Below are 15,032 nucleotides of genomic sequence, written 5' to 3' on the forward strand. Positions count from 1 at the left end.
GACCACAGACACTAATCCACCACCCACTCAAACACAATAATGTGTTTTTTTCAAAAGTTCAAAAACAAAGATGGCAAACATTTTACACTTGATATGATACAAATACTGTGGTATGACATACTTTTTTTCCTTCATATACAAAAAAATATCGATACTTAAGCTTAACAATCTGGTAGTATATTATATCTAATTTAAATAAAACCTTCAGTTTTATTAAAACTTGTGTGATAAGTCTGACTGACTGATAATAAGTGTTGCATTCAAATGTTTTTAATGCTTGTCATCCTTACTTATAATTATAGTTTGTTGAAGTTATTATTTAGAAACAAGAATCATTTATTCATTTATTTTTGAAACTTTATTAAAACAACATGGTGCAATACAAGACAATACACCAACAAAACACCATCAGGGGTTTCAACAATACAGAGGCAAGCTTTCATACAAAAACATTGTAAAGTGTACATAAATTCAAAGTTTTTATAGCTTTCATGTTGGTAGATTTCTTAACAGACTGAATATATTGTTTGGTTTCATTTTCAAAGACAAGAAAGAGAGGTTTTTGATTAACGTAACGACATTTATGGATATGCCATTTGGCTAACTGTATCATGAGATTGATGATATAGTATTGTTTTTCTTTGCAAAAGTTAAGTCAGTGAAACCAAACAGTATATGTTCAAAGCACAGGGACAAATGAGGTTCAATCGAAAAAGAAATCAGGTAACAGTCTGTGGACACCTTTAAAAAAGGGCTTAAAACTTTTTTGTTCAGGGAGGCATTTTTAAGGTTGTCCCTAGATGTTTTTATTATTGTCTCTGCACCTTAATCTCTTAATAATGTACTTTATTACCTGAGTATTTTTGATCTACTGCTGATTTTAATGAGTTTTCTCTTTGTCTTTTTGTTTGTTTGTTTCTGGTTTCTGTAGCGCTGTAGCGTTTCTGTAGCGCTTTGAGATTTCTGTATGAAAAGTGCTTTACAAATAAAATGTATTATTATTATTATTATTATTATTATTATTATTATTATTATTATAACAAATATCTTCCCATAATTTAGTTGAGAAAGGGCAAGACCAAAATAAATGAAAAACATCTTCAGGGTGTCCTTCACAGAAAGAGCAGTTTAAGTCCTTACTTACTTGTCTTTCTTAAATCGTTGTAAAAAAAAAAAAAAAAAAAAAACTTTAGATGGGTAAATTCTGTGTTCAACATTTATTTTACTCCAGACAATTTTTATTTTTATTTTTATTTATTTATTTATTTATTTATTTATTTATTTATTTATTTATTTATTTATTTATATTTTTATTTTTATTTTTATTTTTATTTTTATTTATTTATTTATTTATTTAATTTTATTTTATTTATTTATGATAATATATAATATATATTAATATTTTTTTTACTCCAGACAATATCAGCGACGGCCCTTTAGCTTCTCATGTGATCCAAAGATGGAGGGACGCTGGTTCTTGTAGTGCCTTATAACCTTCCATTGCCTGTCAATGTGCCGATGAAAACAACATCCCCCACAATGCAACGCAAGTTAGCGTAGTTTTGCACTTCCTGTTAGCCCGGGAAGGATAGCGGACGAGCGGTCGAAGAAATTACTGATGTATTTATGCAAAATCGCAGCATAATAATTCAGGAACGTGCTACTCTGGAGCCGCTTTAGGTCCTTATCTAGGAGACGAAAATGGTAAATATGTCACAGATGAACATTATTGTGTTTTCTTCTCATTATAGTAGCGCATTACTGCTAGCTTGTTAGCATTTGAGAGTTAGCTGGATAACCTCTTCATTCAGCCAGTAGAAAACGGTAGCTAGCTAGCTAGTTTGTTAGCTAGCTAACTTACAAATCTGAAGTCACGACGTTTTATCACAACGATCGATCAGTAATTAGCTCACATAGATATCCTGATTATCATTTTGACTGGATCTAAGCTCTTACACAATCATCTTGTCAAAATAAATGGGTGTGGTTTAGCTTCTGCTAACGCTACCAGTATTATCTAAAGCTGTTACAGCTAATTTACTGCTAGATATCCAGACATAGCTATACATCTATATCTATATATATATATATAGATATATAGCTGTTACAAGTAATTTGCTGCTAGATATCCAGATATAGCTATACATCTATATCAATATATATATAGATATAGATATATAGCTGTTACAGTTCATTTACTGCTAGATATCCAGATATAGCTATATATCTATATCAATATATAGATATAGATATATACCTGTTACAAGTAATTTGCTGCTAGATATTCAGATATAGCTATATATCTAGATCTATACATCTATATATATAGCTGTTACACTTAATTTACTGCTAGATATCCAGACACCCTGAAGATGTTTTTCATTTATTTTGGTCTTGCCCTTTCTCAACTAAATTATGGGAAGATATTTGTTATAATAATAATAATAATAATAATAATAATAATAATAATCTATCTATCTATATATCTATATAGCATATGTATATGCATATATATATATTTTTTTTTTTTTTTCAATTTTATAAGCACAAACAAAAACAATTCAGACAACAAAGCACAAAACAAAATAAGTCCCACCCCAAACTAACAGAATGTTGCGCTATATGTTTCTATTTTTTACATAAAATAAGTTAGCAAATAAAAAGACGACAGGAGACAGGTAAACGAAGAGCACATACATAAAAAAAACCCAAAAGATTTATCAACAGAGATTTGGTGTCCATGCCTGAGAAATTGTCTGAAGCATGATTAAGTAGATAGAAAGAAGGAGTCAACAAAAACTGTTCACGATATGTATAACTTTTAACGGTAATTTGTGAAAGACTGACCACCAATAACCACAAAGCAGCATTAAGTAGTGGTGTCTGATCTGTGCATTGTCTGTCTGAAATCTCTTAAACACCTATACCAGGTGTTTTATAGACTATTCCTGTTGTAATCTGTTTTTTTTTAAATTTTGTCACATAGATCCGCTTCATACTCATCCAGAACCGAGCAGGAAAGACACGACTGGCCAAATGGTACATGCAGTTTGATGATGATGAGAAACAGAAGTTGATTGAGGAAGTTCATGCTGTGGTCACTGTCAGGGACGCCAAGCACACCAACTTTGTGGAGGTATGGGATTAGTCATCATCATACAAATGCATGTATTTAGTTTTTTTCTGGGTGGTTCTCTAACATGTTATTTTGTTCATGTGAACCAGAACGTTTTTTCCCACTAAATCCTATGTGGTCCTATATAGAACCACAGTGTAATGACTGAAACCATGCTGTCATTATAAACCTCTGTTGTGGCTACTTCACAGTAAAATAATTGGGTGAGTCTTGTGTGTTCCACGTTATAAGCATTTTCCACGAGCTACTTCAAGAAATCAGGAAGAAGTCAGGTTTCACAATTTCTTAAGCAATTTAACCCATAAGAACCTATGGTGACACGGGTGTAACAAACACGTTAAATCTTCTAGAATCTCCCATATTCAGCTTTATGCTTCACATTAACTCATTAAATCCCTAAGAGACACATACTCAACACCCTGGTGAGGTGGTCATGTGACTGTGACAGGAAGTGACTTCTCCAAAATGTGGCTGTGACTGGGAACAGAAAAGTGAAAAAGTAGCTCATTTCAAAAAGCTTATTTTTGTTACAAGGCTAAGTTAAAAACCATTTAACAATTCTAATCCATTAATAGGGTGACCTGTTTTGCATTTAACTTGTTCTGACCATATTTCCTGAACAAATTAAAGTCACAATTTTGATATATGTTATGGAGATGCAAACAAAAATGTTATTTTGTTACTTAAAAACAAATCTGAACAATAATTTGTTGTTAAACAGCACTATTAATGTCACAATTATGATATAGGTTGTGGAGATGCTAAAGAAAAAAGGCAAATTTGTGTTTCTGTAAGCAGAAAATGTGTCTAGTTTTTTATTTTAATATAAGAAATATCAGAAACATAAATACCATAAACGCCCAATGTAACGTAGGCTATATGTCACATCACATCTTTGACATTTAGGGGTAGCATTTTTTTTTTTAAACATCATAAATGTGTTCTATGTGGTCCACTTGGTCTGTGGTATATCCCCTATAATTTTCCTTTAAGGATAACTGGGTCTGGGTTCTTATGGGTTAAGAAAGAAAAAAGAACCTTTACAACCAGTTGGTGGAAACCTGATCTGTTGATCTGTTTTATCATGCATTTTGTCCCAGAGTTATTAGAAATGTACTCTTGTGTGTTTTACCTTTTAAAGTTTGTAAGCTTAAGTGCAAGCAAAGCTGCTGTTGTCATAACATGAGAAACATAGTTATTAAGTGGCTTTTTCTTTCTTCTTCTCACAGTTCAGGAACTTCAAGATCATTTACAGGCGTTATGCTGGTCTCTACTTCTGTATTTGCGTGGACGTGACCGATAACAACTTGGCATACCTCGAGGGAATCCATAACTTTGTAGAGGTAACGGCACACACTACACATGATATATAGACTCAGTAAGTGAACTATGATGATTTACTTCTCTGGTCTGATTGTTTTCAGGAATGTCTGTTAATGATTTCCTTCAAAATTCCTCCACTCTGCTTTCTTGCAGCTCCTTAATATCAAACCTGACTGCAGTCAGAAGACATTTAGTGCAATGTAATATCACAATCGCTGGGATAAGCAGCACATAAAGGTTTTTTTGCAACAGAGTATGGATTATCAACAAATGAGTCACAGTTTAACCCATTGAGGCCTGAAAAATCGCCGGGCGATTTTAAAATAAGCCTCTAATTTTCTGTAAATTCTGGAAAAATTCTGGGAAAAAAAGTGTCAACTCTTCTACTAAATAATAGATTTTTCAGCCTCTGTAGCAGATAGAAATGAAATTCAAAAAGGTATTTGAGAGCTTATACAAATACTACAAAACGACGTATCCGCTTTCCAGGCTTCAATGGGTTAACGCAGAATTAAATTCTTTCTACATTTTAATGTTCAGGGCGTGTCATTATTGACTTTGTCCAGCGTTAGATAATGCTAGGTCACGTGATGCTGGAAATAAGCCTTCAGCAATAAAATAACAAATTGATCACTAATTACAAACTGAGTCTGATAGCAACTGTCACTGCACAGTCATTACACAAACAGTGAAATAGCTTTGGTGATGATGCAGTCATTTCAGGTTTGGGAGTTAATATTTTTACAATGTTCAAGCATTTTGGTCAGTTAACCCATTGAGGCCTGATAAACCGCTGGGTGATTTTAAAATAAGCCTCTAATTTTCTGGAAATTCTGGAAAAATTCTGGAAAAAAAAGTGTGAACTCTTCTACTAAATAATAGATTTTTCAGCCTCTGTAGCAGATAGAAATGAAATTCAAAAAGTATTTGAGAGCTTATACAAATACTACAACGACGTAAACGCTTTCCAGCTTCAATGGGTTAAAAAACTTTGCAGTCTCCTAATGATATTCATGTCAGCAACTGTATAAACTCCTATACACAGTTGCACCATGTCAGTGCTCAGATTGGTCCATAATGTGCTAATGGAGCAATAACGGTTTCAGGTGTTGCGTGACAGAAGATATAACAATAATTAAATCTGGGTGTTTTTGGTTTTTACTATTTTAAAAATAGTAAAACAAATAGTAAAATAATCTGGCAATAAACAAAGAATAGTCATAGTATGTTTAAGTCTGACTGTCTAATTACTTCAGTTCATAGATTAAATGTTTCCTTCAAGCAGTAACCTAATTAAAGGATTCTAAATAGAGTTTTATTAGGAGCGAATAAAAGAGCTACAACAAAGTGGTTCTGATGAAAAATTAGACTTGCAGTGCTACTTTCAATAGCAGCGTGACCTGAAACGCCGGAAACATCACCCTGTATCGATTACTGCGTCTGTCATAATTTGTCCTTCATGTAACTGCAGCATATCATTTCTTCCCACCCTGGTACACTGTATTCAGAATGAAGGATGAGATATTATCATGCTGGATTTGTGTCTGTCCCAGAGTTTTTCAAGCACCATAAATTCAAGATAGAAAGTTCATACTTACTATTCAATTCAATTCAATTCAATTGTCCTTATTGGCATGACGTAACAATGTATATATTGCCAAAGCAAGCATCAGAAAAAAAGATAACAAGATAAGGAAAGCAATATTTACAATAAATTATTATAATTCTATTATTCATTTTAAAAGAAAAGAAAAACTAATAACAATAAAAGAAAGCAATATTTACAATCATTACTAACACAACAGGTTTTCTCCACCGCTCTGAACGTCTGGCAATATTTTTATTATTCTTGCTGCATAACATTTTTACACCACCCAGAAAGCTACATAGAGACAGAAATGTCTGAAAAATTACAGAAATTAAGAATCTATATATTTTTGAATAATCCTCTTTATTAAGCAGAAGTTGAATGCACAGTTTGACAAAACTATGCTGCCGTCAAAGACCTTCATGCCAACACTCCATATGGGACAGTTGCTTTTTGTTTTTTTAAATATGGTTGACGCATAATTTGAACTCCTACTCAGTTGATTATTATGTATTAAATCAGTGAATTTATCAGCATAACTAACTATGTTTATTATGAATCTTGGTTATGAAGTTAAGGCATTAGGGAGCCCAACAGTGTTGGTGTTTTTTTGTGCTTAATTGCTGTTTAATAGCTTTTAACTTTTTAAATAATATTCAGTTTCATAAAATAAAATAAGTACCAACTGAAATAGCTAACTTGTGGTAAGATCTACTGTTTGTTTTTGATTAAGACAAACAGTAGATTGTATCCAGAGCCAATGGGACTGAAGGTCATTTCATGTAATGTTTGACTCTAATAGAATCATGCAAATGCATTCTGAAATGCAAAACACAGTGTTAAGTTGCACTTTCTAAGCCTATTGTTGCATATGCACACTGTTTATTGCACCTTATTTGTTTCATAGCACCAACATTTTTATACTGTATATTCATATTTATTCTGCACTGGAATTCTATTCTACTCCTTAATACATACTCCTTCTTTGGACACTTTATATTTTATTGTATTTTCATTGTATTTTTATATTTTATTGCTTGAAGTATGCCTAGGTTGTTCTTTTTATTTCATTGTCATTGTCTATGTGTGTAATGCTGCTGCTACACTGTCATTTCCCAGCTTGGGATAAATAAAGTATATCTATCTATCTATCTATATGGCTCAAGGAAAAATAAGCAATTTAAAATCAATACAGTGCAGAATGTATTTTTTAATCAACGTGTTAGTGTTATTATAAACCAATCTGGCCTGAGCTGGAGGTCACAGCAGGACGGTGCTCCGGTGCTCGTTTCAACATTTACATTAGCAAATTTTTAACAAGGGGTCAGTAGTTCTGCCAGTGCAAACGACACGATAACGCTGCTTAAAAATGAGCTCTTGTGGAAACAAGATGGGACAAGGAGCACATTAATTTTAATTTGGCATATGTTAGATAGTGGGATTGGAAATCGGCTGTGAAGTGGATTCTGCTGCTGCTCCAGCGTCACTTTATTTCTGCACTAATGCATCACATTAAGACTCAGAATTACCATACATCTTCCTCTCCTCACAGGAGACTGTTTGGTCATCTTGCTGCAAACCGATAAAATTAAAGGTTTGATTTTTTTCTCCTCTCTTTTTCCTGTTAGGTGCTGAATGAGTATTTCCACAACGTGTGTGAATTGGACCTTGTGTTCAATTTCTACAAGGTAAGGATCTGTATTTGTTCTGTTTCTCCACTTTATTTACTCAGGTATTCCATTTCTTTGGCGTCAGTCTGTTTATTTTTAATCGAGGGAATTGCTAAGCAACAAACACCTCTGACCACCCTCGCAACCACGGCGTGTGTTCTTACTAATTACCTGAGGTGTTTCAACATCCACCTACAAGCTTAACTTTAACCAAGCTCCTCCCACGTTGGACCAGCTACACTGAAATGAACTTCTTGGACTTCTAGGGACTTCTATCTACTGATGTGCTGCAGCTCACAGGTCAAAACTATTCCACAAACTCAGCCATTCGGAGAAAAGACTGACTCATCCAATCACATCTTAAGTTAATTCACCTTTGTGTTTAGTCATCCAGCAGCTATATTTACATTTTGATGACAGTGCTGCAGCTCAGTAGTGATGACCACATTATGGTTGGCTGATGACTTGACGGTGTGTAAGACAGTTTTCCAGGAAACCCAAATCTTTTCATGTGTACAGGGTTTGAAAAGTGCTTGGATTTTGACTAAAGTAATTGAAATGCTTTCAATTTAGTCAGTTATATAGTGTATAGTAAGTCTACTTACAAACAAGTGACGCATTTTAAAACATAATACCTTGTTTTCATTGTATTTGTTACCTTTCTGAAGAATGCTGTCGTTGGTTATGGCACAATAACATCTGATTTAATTCAGAAAAGGAATGAAATAATCCATATACTGGAAATAAAGACGTCAGGCGTCAATTCCCACCAGGCCTGTAACGGGAGCATAATGGCAGCGTAGCGAGCCAGCCGTATACACGCGAGATAACAAGAACACGATGTAATCCTGAACGTACAGGAAACCGCAAGATCCCGTGATAAACTGCGTATATAAAGTAAACAACAACAACAACAAACAGCTTACTTTGCTTCTCCGACGTGGAAAATCTGTTGATCTGACCATCTATCCTTATAAAAACAATATGTTATGTCATAAATGATTGTATGATGTTCCACTTCAACAATCAGTCTCTCGTCGTCTGTGTCGCCGATCCTCTGAGACCCTTTGATTGATTGATTGATTGATTGATCGATCCCTCGGTCATAACATAATGTTGATGTGAAGTAGTTTTAGGCTGCATGAACTGCGTATTGTGTTTTATTTTGAAAGGGGGCGGAAGTGTATTACATTGATTCTGTGTCGGATTTCCTGTCTGGTGTTAGGGATTGATCCACGGCTAGACAGACAGACAGACAGACAGATTATATTATATATTACAATAAAATACAATAGAATAAAATACTATGGTAGCATAAATAAAAACAACAATAGAAAAAAACTAAAATAGAACAAGGACACTTATAATTATACTGATGATATGATGGCAACAATGCTATAGTGACTAGACGGTATATAATTGTAATAATAGTACAGTATATAATATATAATATAATATGTAATAATAAATAGTAACAATATAAAATAAAATAAAAATAAATAAAATAATATGATATATAATATATAAATATATAATAATTGTAATAATAATAAATTAGGACGCTGCTGAGACGTTACGCAGCACGCCTGGTGTAAATCAGGCTAAACACTGACCTTTTGTATTGAGTCACCCAGCAGTTATTTTTACATTGTGATGAGACAGGAGGTGGATCTGAGTAACGGTGACCTCATGTTAAGATGATGACTCGTCAGCCTATAGAAGGACAATTATCCAAGAAACAAAAACCGATGTAGGGAAGAAGATAATGTCACGTTTGTGCTTCATTTTAACCTGATTTCTCTCAACAAACGTTCCCTCTCTAATGCTCTGCCTGCTTCCACTCTTTAAGGTGTACACCGTGGTGGACGAGATGTTCCTGGCGGGAGAAATCAGGGAGACCAGTCAGACGAAGGTCCTCAAGCAGCTCCTCATGCTCCAGTCGCTCGAGTAGAAACCCGACCCCCATCCTTCCTACCTGCCCACTAATCTGCTGCCCTGGTATCTGTACCGTTCCCCGTCACTCTGGAAAACATTTTCCTGCCTCTACGGAGCAGACTTCACTCCTTACAGAACTTCAGGAGGGGGCTGTTTTTAGAAATAGAAATACGCAATATTGTTTACATATGGATGTGTAATAAGGAAGTGTTGTCACGGCAGTCTATATGTTACAATATTCTGTGTTTGTTGTACTCCCAATGAAGTCTCCCAGTATTAAAAGGCTATACATTTCAACATGTTAACATTTCATCTTGTTAACATTTCATATAGCACCTAAGTTACAATCTAACTTTATATTCTATCCACTTTTTTTCAATGCGAGCGGCTGCAGAAAGTAATTATTTCATGAAGTAACCAGTTAGTCTGTGCAGTGGATCCACCAGTGACACTGCTCTTTTCCCCCTTCCTCCTCCTCCTCCTCTTCCTCCTTTATTAACCTCAACTTTCATTTAATGGCACTACTGTAACTAACAAGCACCATGCATAAAGAGCCTTGCAGCCATTTCTATAAATCCATGTAGAGGAAGACCTTGTCTGTGATGTGGCATTGTTACGCCATCTGCTCATTTTGTACCTGGATCACAGTACAAGCTAACCACAACTAGAAAGCCCTTTAGAGCAATTGACCCAACACAGCAAGTTGATAATTGAATGGAGTGTACTTGGTATGAGAGGCGTTTCGACGGCGTGTTATGGCGACCTGCGCTGTGTCAGACGTCCTTATGTCTGATGAAGATAAACAGCGGAGGTAGCGTTAGCTCGGGTGGCTGCATAGCTTTCATTTCAAACCATCGAGACGTTCTGATGCAACTCATTACATTAAATGGTGCTTGTTGGTCACATTTAAAACACTTAAACACAAACGCACTCAGACGGAATAAAGACCTGGACGTAGAAAGTATATTTTACATAAAGCAGTACTGTGAAGTTTGCTTCGTATGGTGTGTACATACCGTGTATCTTGCGTATGTTGAATATTGTGAACATGCATTCCAGAAAGAGCGCTTCTTGCTCTATATGATCTGAGGAGTATTTACTTGTGTAAGACCGATAAATTCCTTTGGCTGGCATATTATAAATACATTGGCTTTTAAATTACTCCTTCAAGCCTCATGAACTTTAACAAAAAAAATCCACTTTTAACAATTTCCCTATTGCTGGACTTTAATGTTTAGGAAATGACCTGTCCATATCCAGTCACAAAGGTGGTTTCAAATGTTACTGTTGTTGAACTTTTGTATTTTTTTTTTTTTTTTTAAATGATTGGCAATTGTGAAATATGTACTGCTCCCCTTCTTGTCCACCTGTGTGAGTTTGTTGATGGAAGATGTGTGTGTGTATGTATTACTGTCTCTGAATACCCACATCAATACGTCCCATTATATGTAAATAATAAACAAATAAACAGATGAAGTGATTCATGATTATCAACCGTTTCTGCTTGTAATTGATGATTCATTTCTATGAAAAGGGGATTTTGATATTTATGAACTAGATCAGGATTCATACGGCTAAAATTCAAGCAATTTCAAGGTAGCTAAACCAAACATTTCCAGTCTGTCGCAGCCTTTATCATCATATCTACATTAAAACATTTTTTGATTGTTTATTGAGGGATTTTGAAATTGAAAACACCAGACTTAGTTGAGAATCAAGCATATTCCTGACCTTCAAAACATTGGTTAAAACTAATTATTTTTAAAACTTAAATACTTTGTACTAACCCTGTATAATATGTAGTGAATATCCTAAAAATTCTGGTAAAAACCCTCACTTAACATCTTGGTTTAAGCTCTTTAGTCTAGACGGATTTTTTTTTAAAAAGGCCTTCTATAAGAAGTGAGGAGCATTTATGGGTACAAGTCAGGAACCGGCCTACTTTACATATTTCAAGGGTGCTGAGTCCAAAAATAATGGTTCCCAAACAAAATTTTGAGTTTTTTGGTAGCCATTTTTTTTGGATTCAGCACTCTTGAAATAAGTAAAGTAGGCCGGTTCTTGACTTGTACCCATAAATGCTCCTCACTTTCACTTTTTGGACAATTCTGTCTAGACTACTAACAAGACTAAAAGAAAAGTATTGACTGAAGCTCATGGATGACCTGTGAATGTGCAATAATAGTCTTTAAATACAGGAACTGGAGAGCTTTCTTTCCAGTATTTTAGCCCCATCTAGTGGTGAAACATCTGCTCTTCCACAGTAAATGATGCAATTTGGTTATGAGGTCATCATGACAGCCTATCTAGGATCAATAAATCAGTCAATATATCCACTTGAGCTACATTAAACCACTCTAGCCGTTACTCCATCGACCCGCCAACATAAATCCAGACGATTGGACAGAGAGGGCATTTACTCTTCATCTTATGAGTCCTCTTGATATCCTAACCTCATCCTGACTGCCTCGCAAAGAAATGAGTCGAGTGAAGAATGAAAGATGAGGAAAATGAATCACGTACATGGACTCTATTGTTAAATTTCAGGGTCTGTTAAGTCAGCTGCATGTAGAACTGATGTGTAGTAAGTTATTGCTCACAGTAGAGTTCAGAAATCATTTACAGGAGCATCTCAGTAAATTAGAATATGATGGTAAAGTCTATTTCCACTAGTTCAAGTCAAATAGCCCCAACCAAGTATAGAGTGCATATAGATATAGAAGACATCTTTTTCAGAGGCCAACATTTCCATATTAAACACACTTTTTCTTCTTTCTCTTTCTTTTCCTCAATTAAACAATTCATTGAATAAGCAAACAATTAAAAATGAATATCTTATTTATTTATTCTTTTGGCATTGCCTCTTATAAAAAATGCATAAATGTGGCAGGATGAATTGAATATGTGATGAAGCTGTTAATATTTGTAATTTCATAACCTGCAATAAAGCAATTTAAAAAAAAAACATACTTTTTAAAGTTGGTCATTTGTAATATTAACATTTTTTGAGACACTGAATTTTAGGTCTTCATTAAATGTAAAGCCATAATCATTATAATTAGAAGAAATTAAATAAATAAGACATGAAATGTTTCTGTGTGTAATGGATCTATATAATGAGTCATTTCCACTTTTTGAATTGAATCACTTACATAAATAAACTTTTCTATGATATTCTTATTTTTTTAGATGCACCTGTACATATTTTTCAGGATCTGATGCAAACTGAAACTTTAACAGGAAGCTACAGTCACTAAGAGACACAAACATTAAAATCCAGGAAACAAGTGAAAGAGATTAACTGAAAAAACAAGCAGTTTACTGGGAATTGCATATTCATTACAATCAATGAGCAACACTCACCCTCAATAGACAAATCTTATTTACAGCATAGGTTACTTGAGATGTACAGTAGTATTTTGGGATGATTATATAACATTAATTACTAAGCAACAACTGAGTATGATTGCGTTTCATCACATGATTGAATCCAGAATCCAGGAAGTGAGAAATTGACGCTTATCCTATGGCTATATTAATCAACTGTACAATAATGCAGAGGATTGCAACTGATGCTTCAACAGCATTCAACCACTTAAATGATAACTGATTTTAAATGGCGACTTGTGAAGAAGCGTGATTAGAGTTGCTGCAGGAAGTCAACATCCTCTCACGTCAGCAGCTGGAAATAAACTAACTAACACCTCAGAGAACAGAACAAAGGAAGCCAAATTAAAAACCTCAGTTGTTATGTAGTAAGAAATGATAACATCTATAATTAAAATCTTTATTACAGTATACGGTTCAAGTAAAATAAAATGTACAATTCTATAGTTGCAGCATATGAACAAAACATGGAAATTCAAAAGTAAAAGTGCACTTGCAGAAGGAGACAAAATCACACAATGCCAATATTTCAGGAAAAAGTAAATATTTTCTGACCATCTGTCTCTTGATATCCTATACATTCTCCTGTTTACACAGCTCGCCATCTTTTTCTCTTCAGTGTGCTGGCACACTTGAGGTTTAAACGCATATGGTTTGTCTGGGAGGACATATGCTTATATAACACTTGAGGAGAAGACATGAGAAATAAGTTTTGCAGGCAGTTTGTTTTCATCTCCTCTTGGCTCGGGTCAGTGTGAGCTGCTCTCAGTGGTTCAGACAGAAGAAGTGCCTTTGACTCAACAGCAGGGCGGGATGTTTTTAACGTATTAACTCTCAACCTTGTCCTCCTCGGGCAGCACCACAAACCATGTTGTCAGTGCTGCATGGAAAGAGGAAACCATGTTTGAGTGGAAATTCCCTGTTTGTCTCTGGGGCACCACAGGGTCTGTCCTAAGGAAAAAACATCTGGCAAACTCGGTGACATTTTGTGTAGCGGAGAAGATTTGCTTCTTTGCTCGACAAAGAGAATTTTAAAAAATGACTTGGAAGGTTAAAAACAGCATTCTGACTTTTATCAAGGCGCACTTACAACCTTGCAAGTGGATCAGTGTCAGACCTCGATGAGGGAACTGAGTGGGCAGCAAGAAAGTTTCCCCAAACATGGCACTGAAGCAAAACCAACTGTGGTTTCCTGTGACGTCCCTTTCACAGAATGTGCAGCGTGAATTAAAGGGGAGGTTTAAAAAAAAAAAAAATGGAGAAAAAAAGCCAAGCAGGAGGAGTCAAAGGCATTGTTAGTTTTAAAAAAAAATGTTGACCCTTTCTTAACCTTACACTAGGATAGGATAGGAGCAGAGACACTGGGGCTTTACCATGGGATAAAGGGCTGTCCACACCAAAAACGGTAACTATAACAAGAAATATAAATATATTGATTTAAAAATGATTCTTACTCAAGTGGATGGCGAAGTCCATGATGAACGGTATCATTGGAATCACTTTCAGAGCAATTTAATGAACAATAAAAACACTGACAGCCAATCAAAACTCTATATAATATAAAACAAACTGTAATAAAGTGTACATATTGAAATTAAGAGCATCTATCTCTTCTCACATCCATTATTCTGAAAGATGCATGACACCACAGCTGTTTTCTTATTCCTGTTATTCATATTTCTATCATTAAGAATAATTATAGATAAATGCTTAATCAACATTCATCAGTGTGGCTGCTCACACAGCTATAGTTATCATTCATGATGCGGACGGCCCTTTAATTAAATGCTGCAAAAATATACACTTTGGGAACTTTGGAGTAAAATTAAAGATCAAACCTCTTTTTTTTTGTGCTTTATACCTGACTGGACCATAGCCTTTGACAGTTTACATGTACGGTGACGAGGAATAATATACTGTAGATCCACAATATCAAGTATATTACTAAGGCCAATACTCTATGTCATAATAGTGCATTTTAATGCAAACCAAA

At 34.7% G+C, this 15,032-nt stretch overlaps 2 protein-coding genes across 2 annotated transcripts in view; one reads left to right on the plus strand and one right to left on the minus strand.

Moving 5' to 3' along the window:
- Nucleotides 1–1,543: 1,543 nt before the first annotated feature.
- ap2s1 (adaptor related protein complex 2 subunit sigma 1) lies at nucleotides 1,544–11,146 on the plus strand. The gene is made up of 5 exons (XM_059331859.1): nucleotides 1,544–1,704; nucleotides 2,987–3,136; nucleotides 4,366–4,479; nucleotides 7,676–7,735; nucleotides 9,567–11,146. Exons 1-5 carry the CDS (start codon nucleotides 1,702–1,704, stop codon nucleotides 9,666–9,668), a joined length of 429 nt encoding a protein of 142 aa, XP_059187842.1. The 5' UTR covers nucleotides 1,544–1,701; the 3' UTR covers nucleotides 9,669–11,146.
- A 1,803-nt stretch (nucleotides 11,147–12,949) lies between these two features.
- rab4b (RAB4B, member RAS oncogene family) overlaps nucleotides 12,950–15,032 on the minus strand; it is a 17,170-nt gene continuing 15,087 nt past the window's right edge. Inside the window, exon 8 of the mRNA XM_059331650.1 lies at nucleotides 12,950–15,032. This exon is cut by the window's right edge and continues 799 nt beyond it. The gene's annotated coding sequence lies outside the window, so the exon portion shown is untranslated.

The sequence above is a fragment of the Centropristis striata genome, chromosome 4 (assembly GCF_030273125.1).
Source record: "Centropristis striata isolate RG_2023a ecotype Rhode Island chromosome 4, C.striata_1.0, whole genome shotgun sequence".
In the NCBI taxonomy this organism is placed as follows: Eukaryota; Metazoa; Chordata; class Actinopteri; order Perciformes; family Serranidae; genus Centropristis; species Centropristis striata.

Coding starts and splice junctions, on each gene's coding strand:
- ap2s1 (XM_059331859.1), top strand. Junction 3,137..4,365: donor AGCACACCAACTTTGTGGAG/GTATGGGATTAG, acceptor TTCTTCTCACAG/TTCAGGAACTTCAAGATCAT. Junction 4,480..7,675: donor GAATCCATAACTTTGTAGAG/GTAACGGCACAC, acceptor TTTTCCTGTTAG/GTGCTGAATGAGTATTTCCA.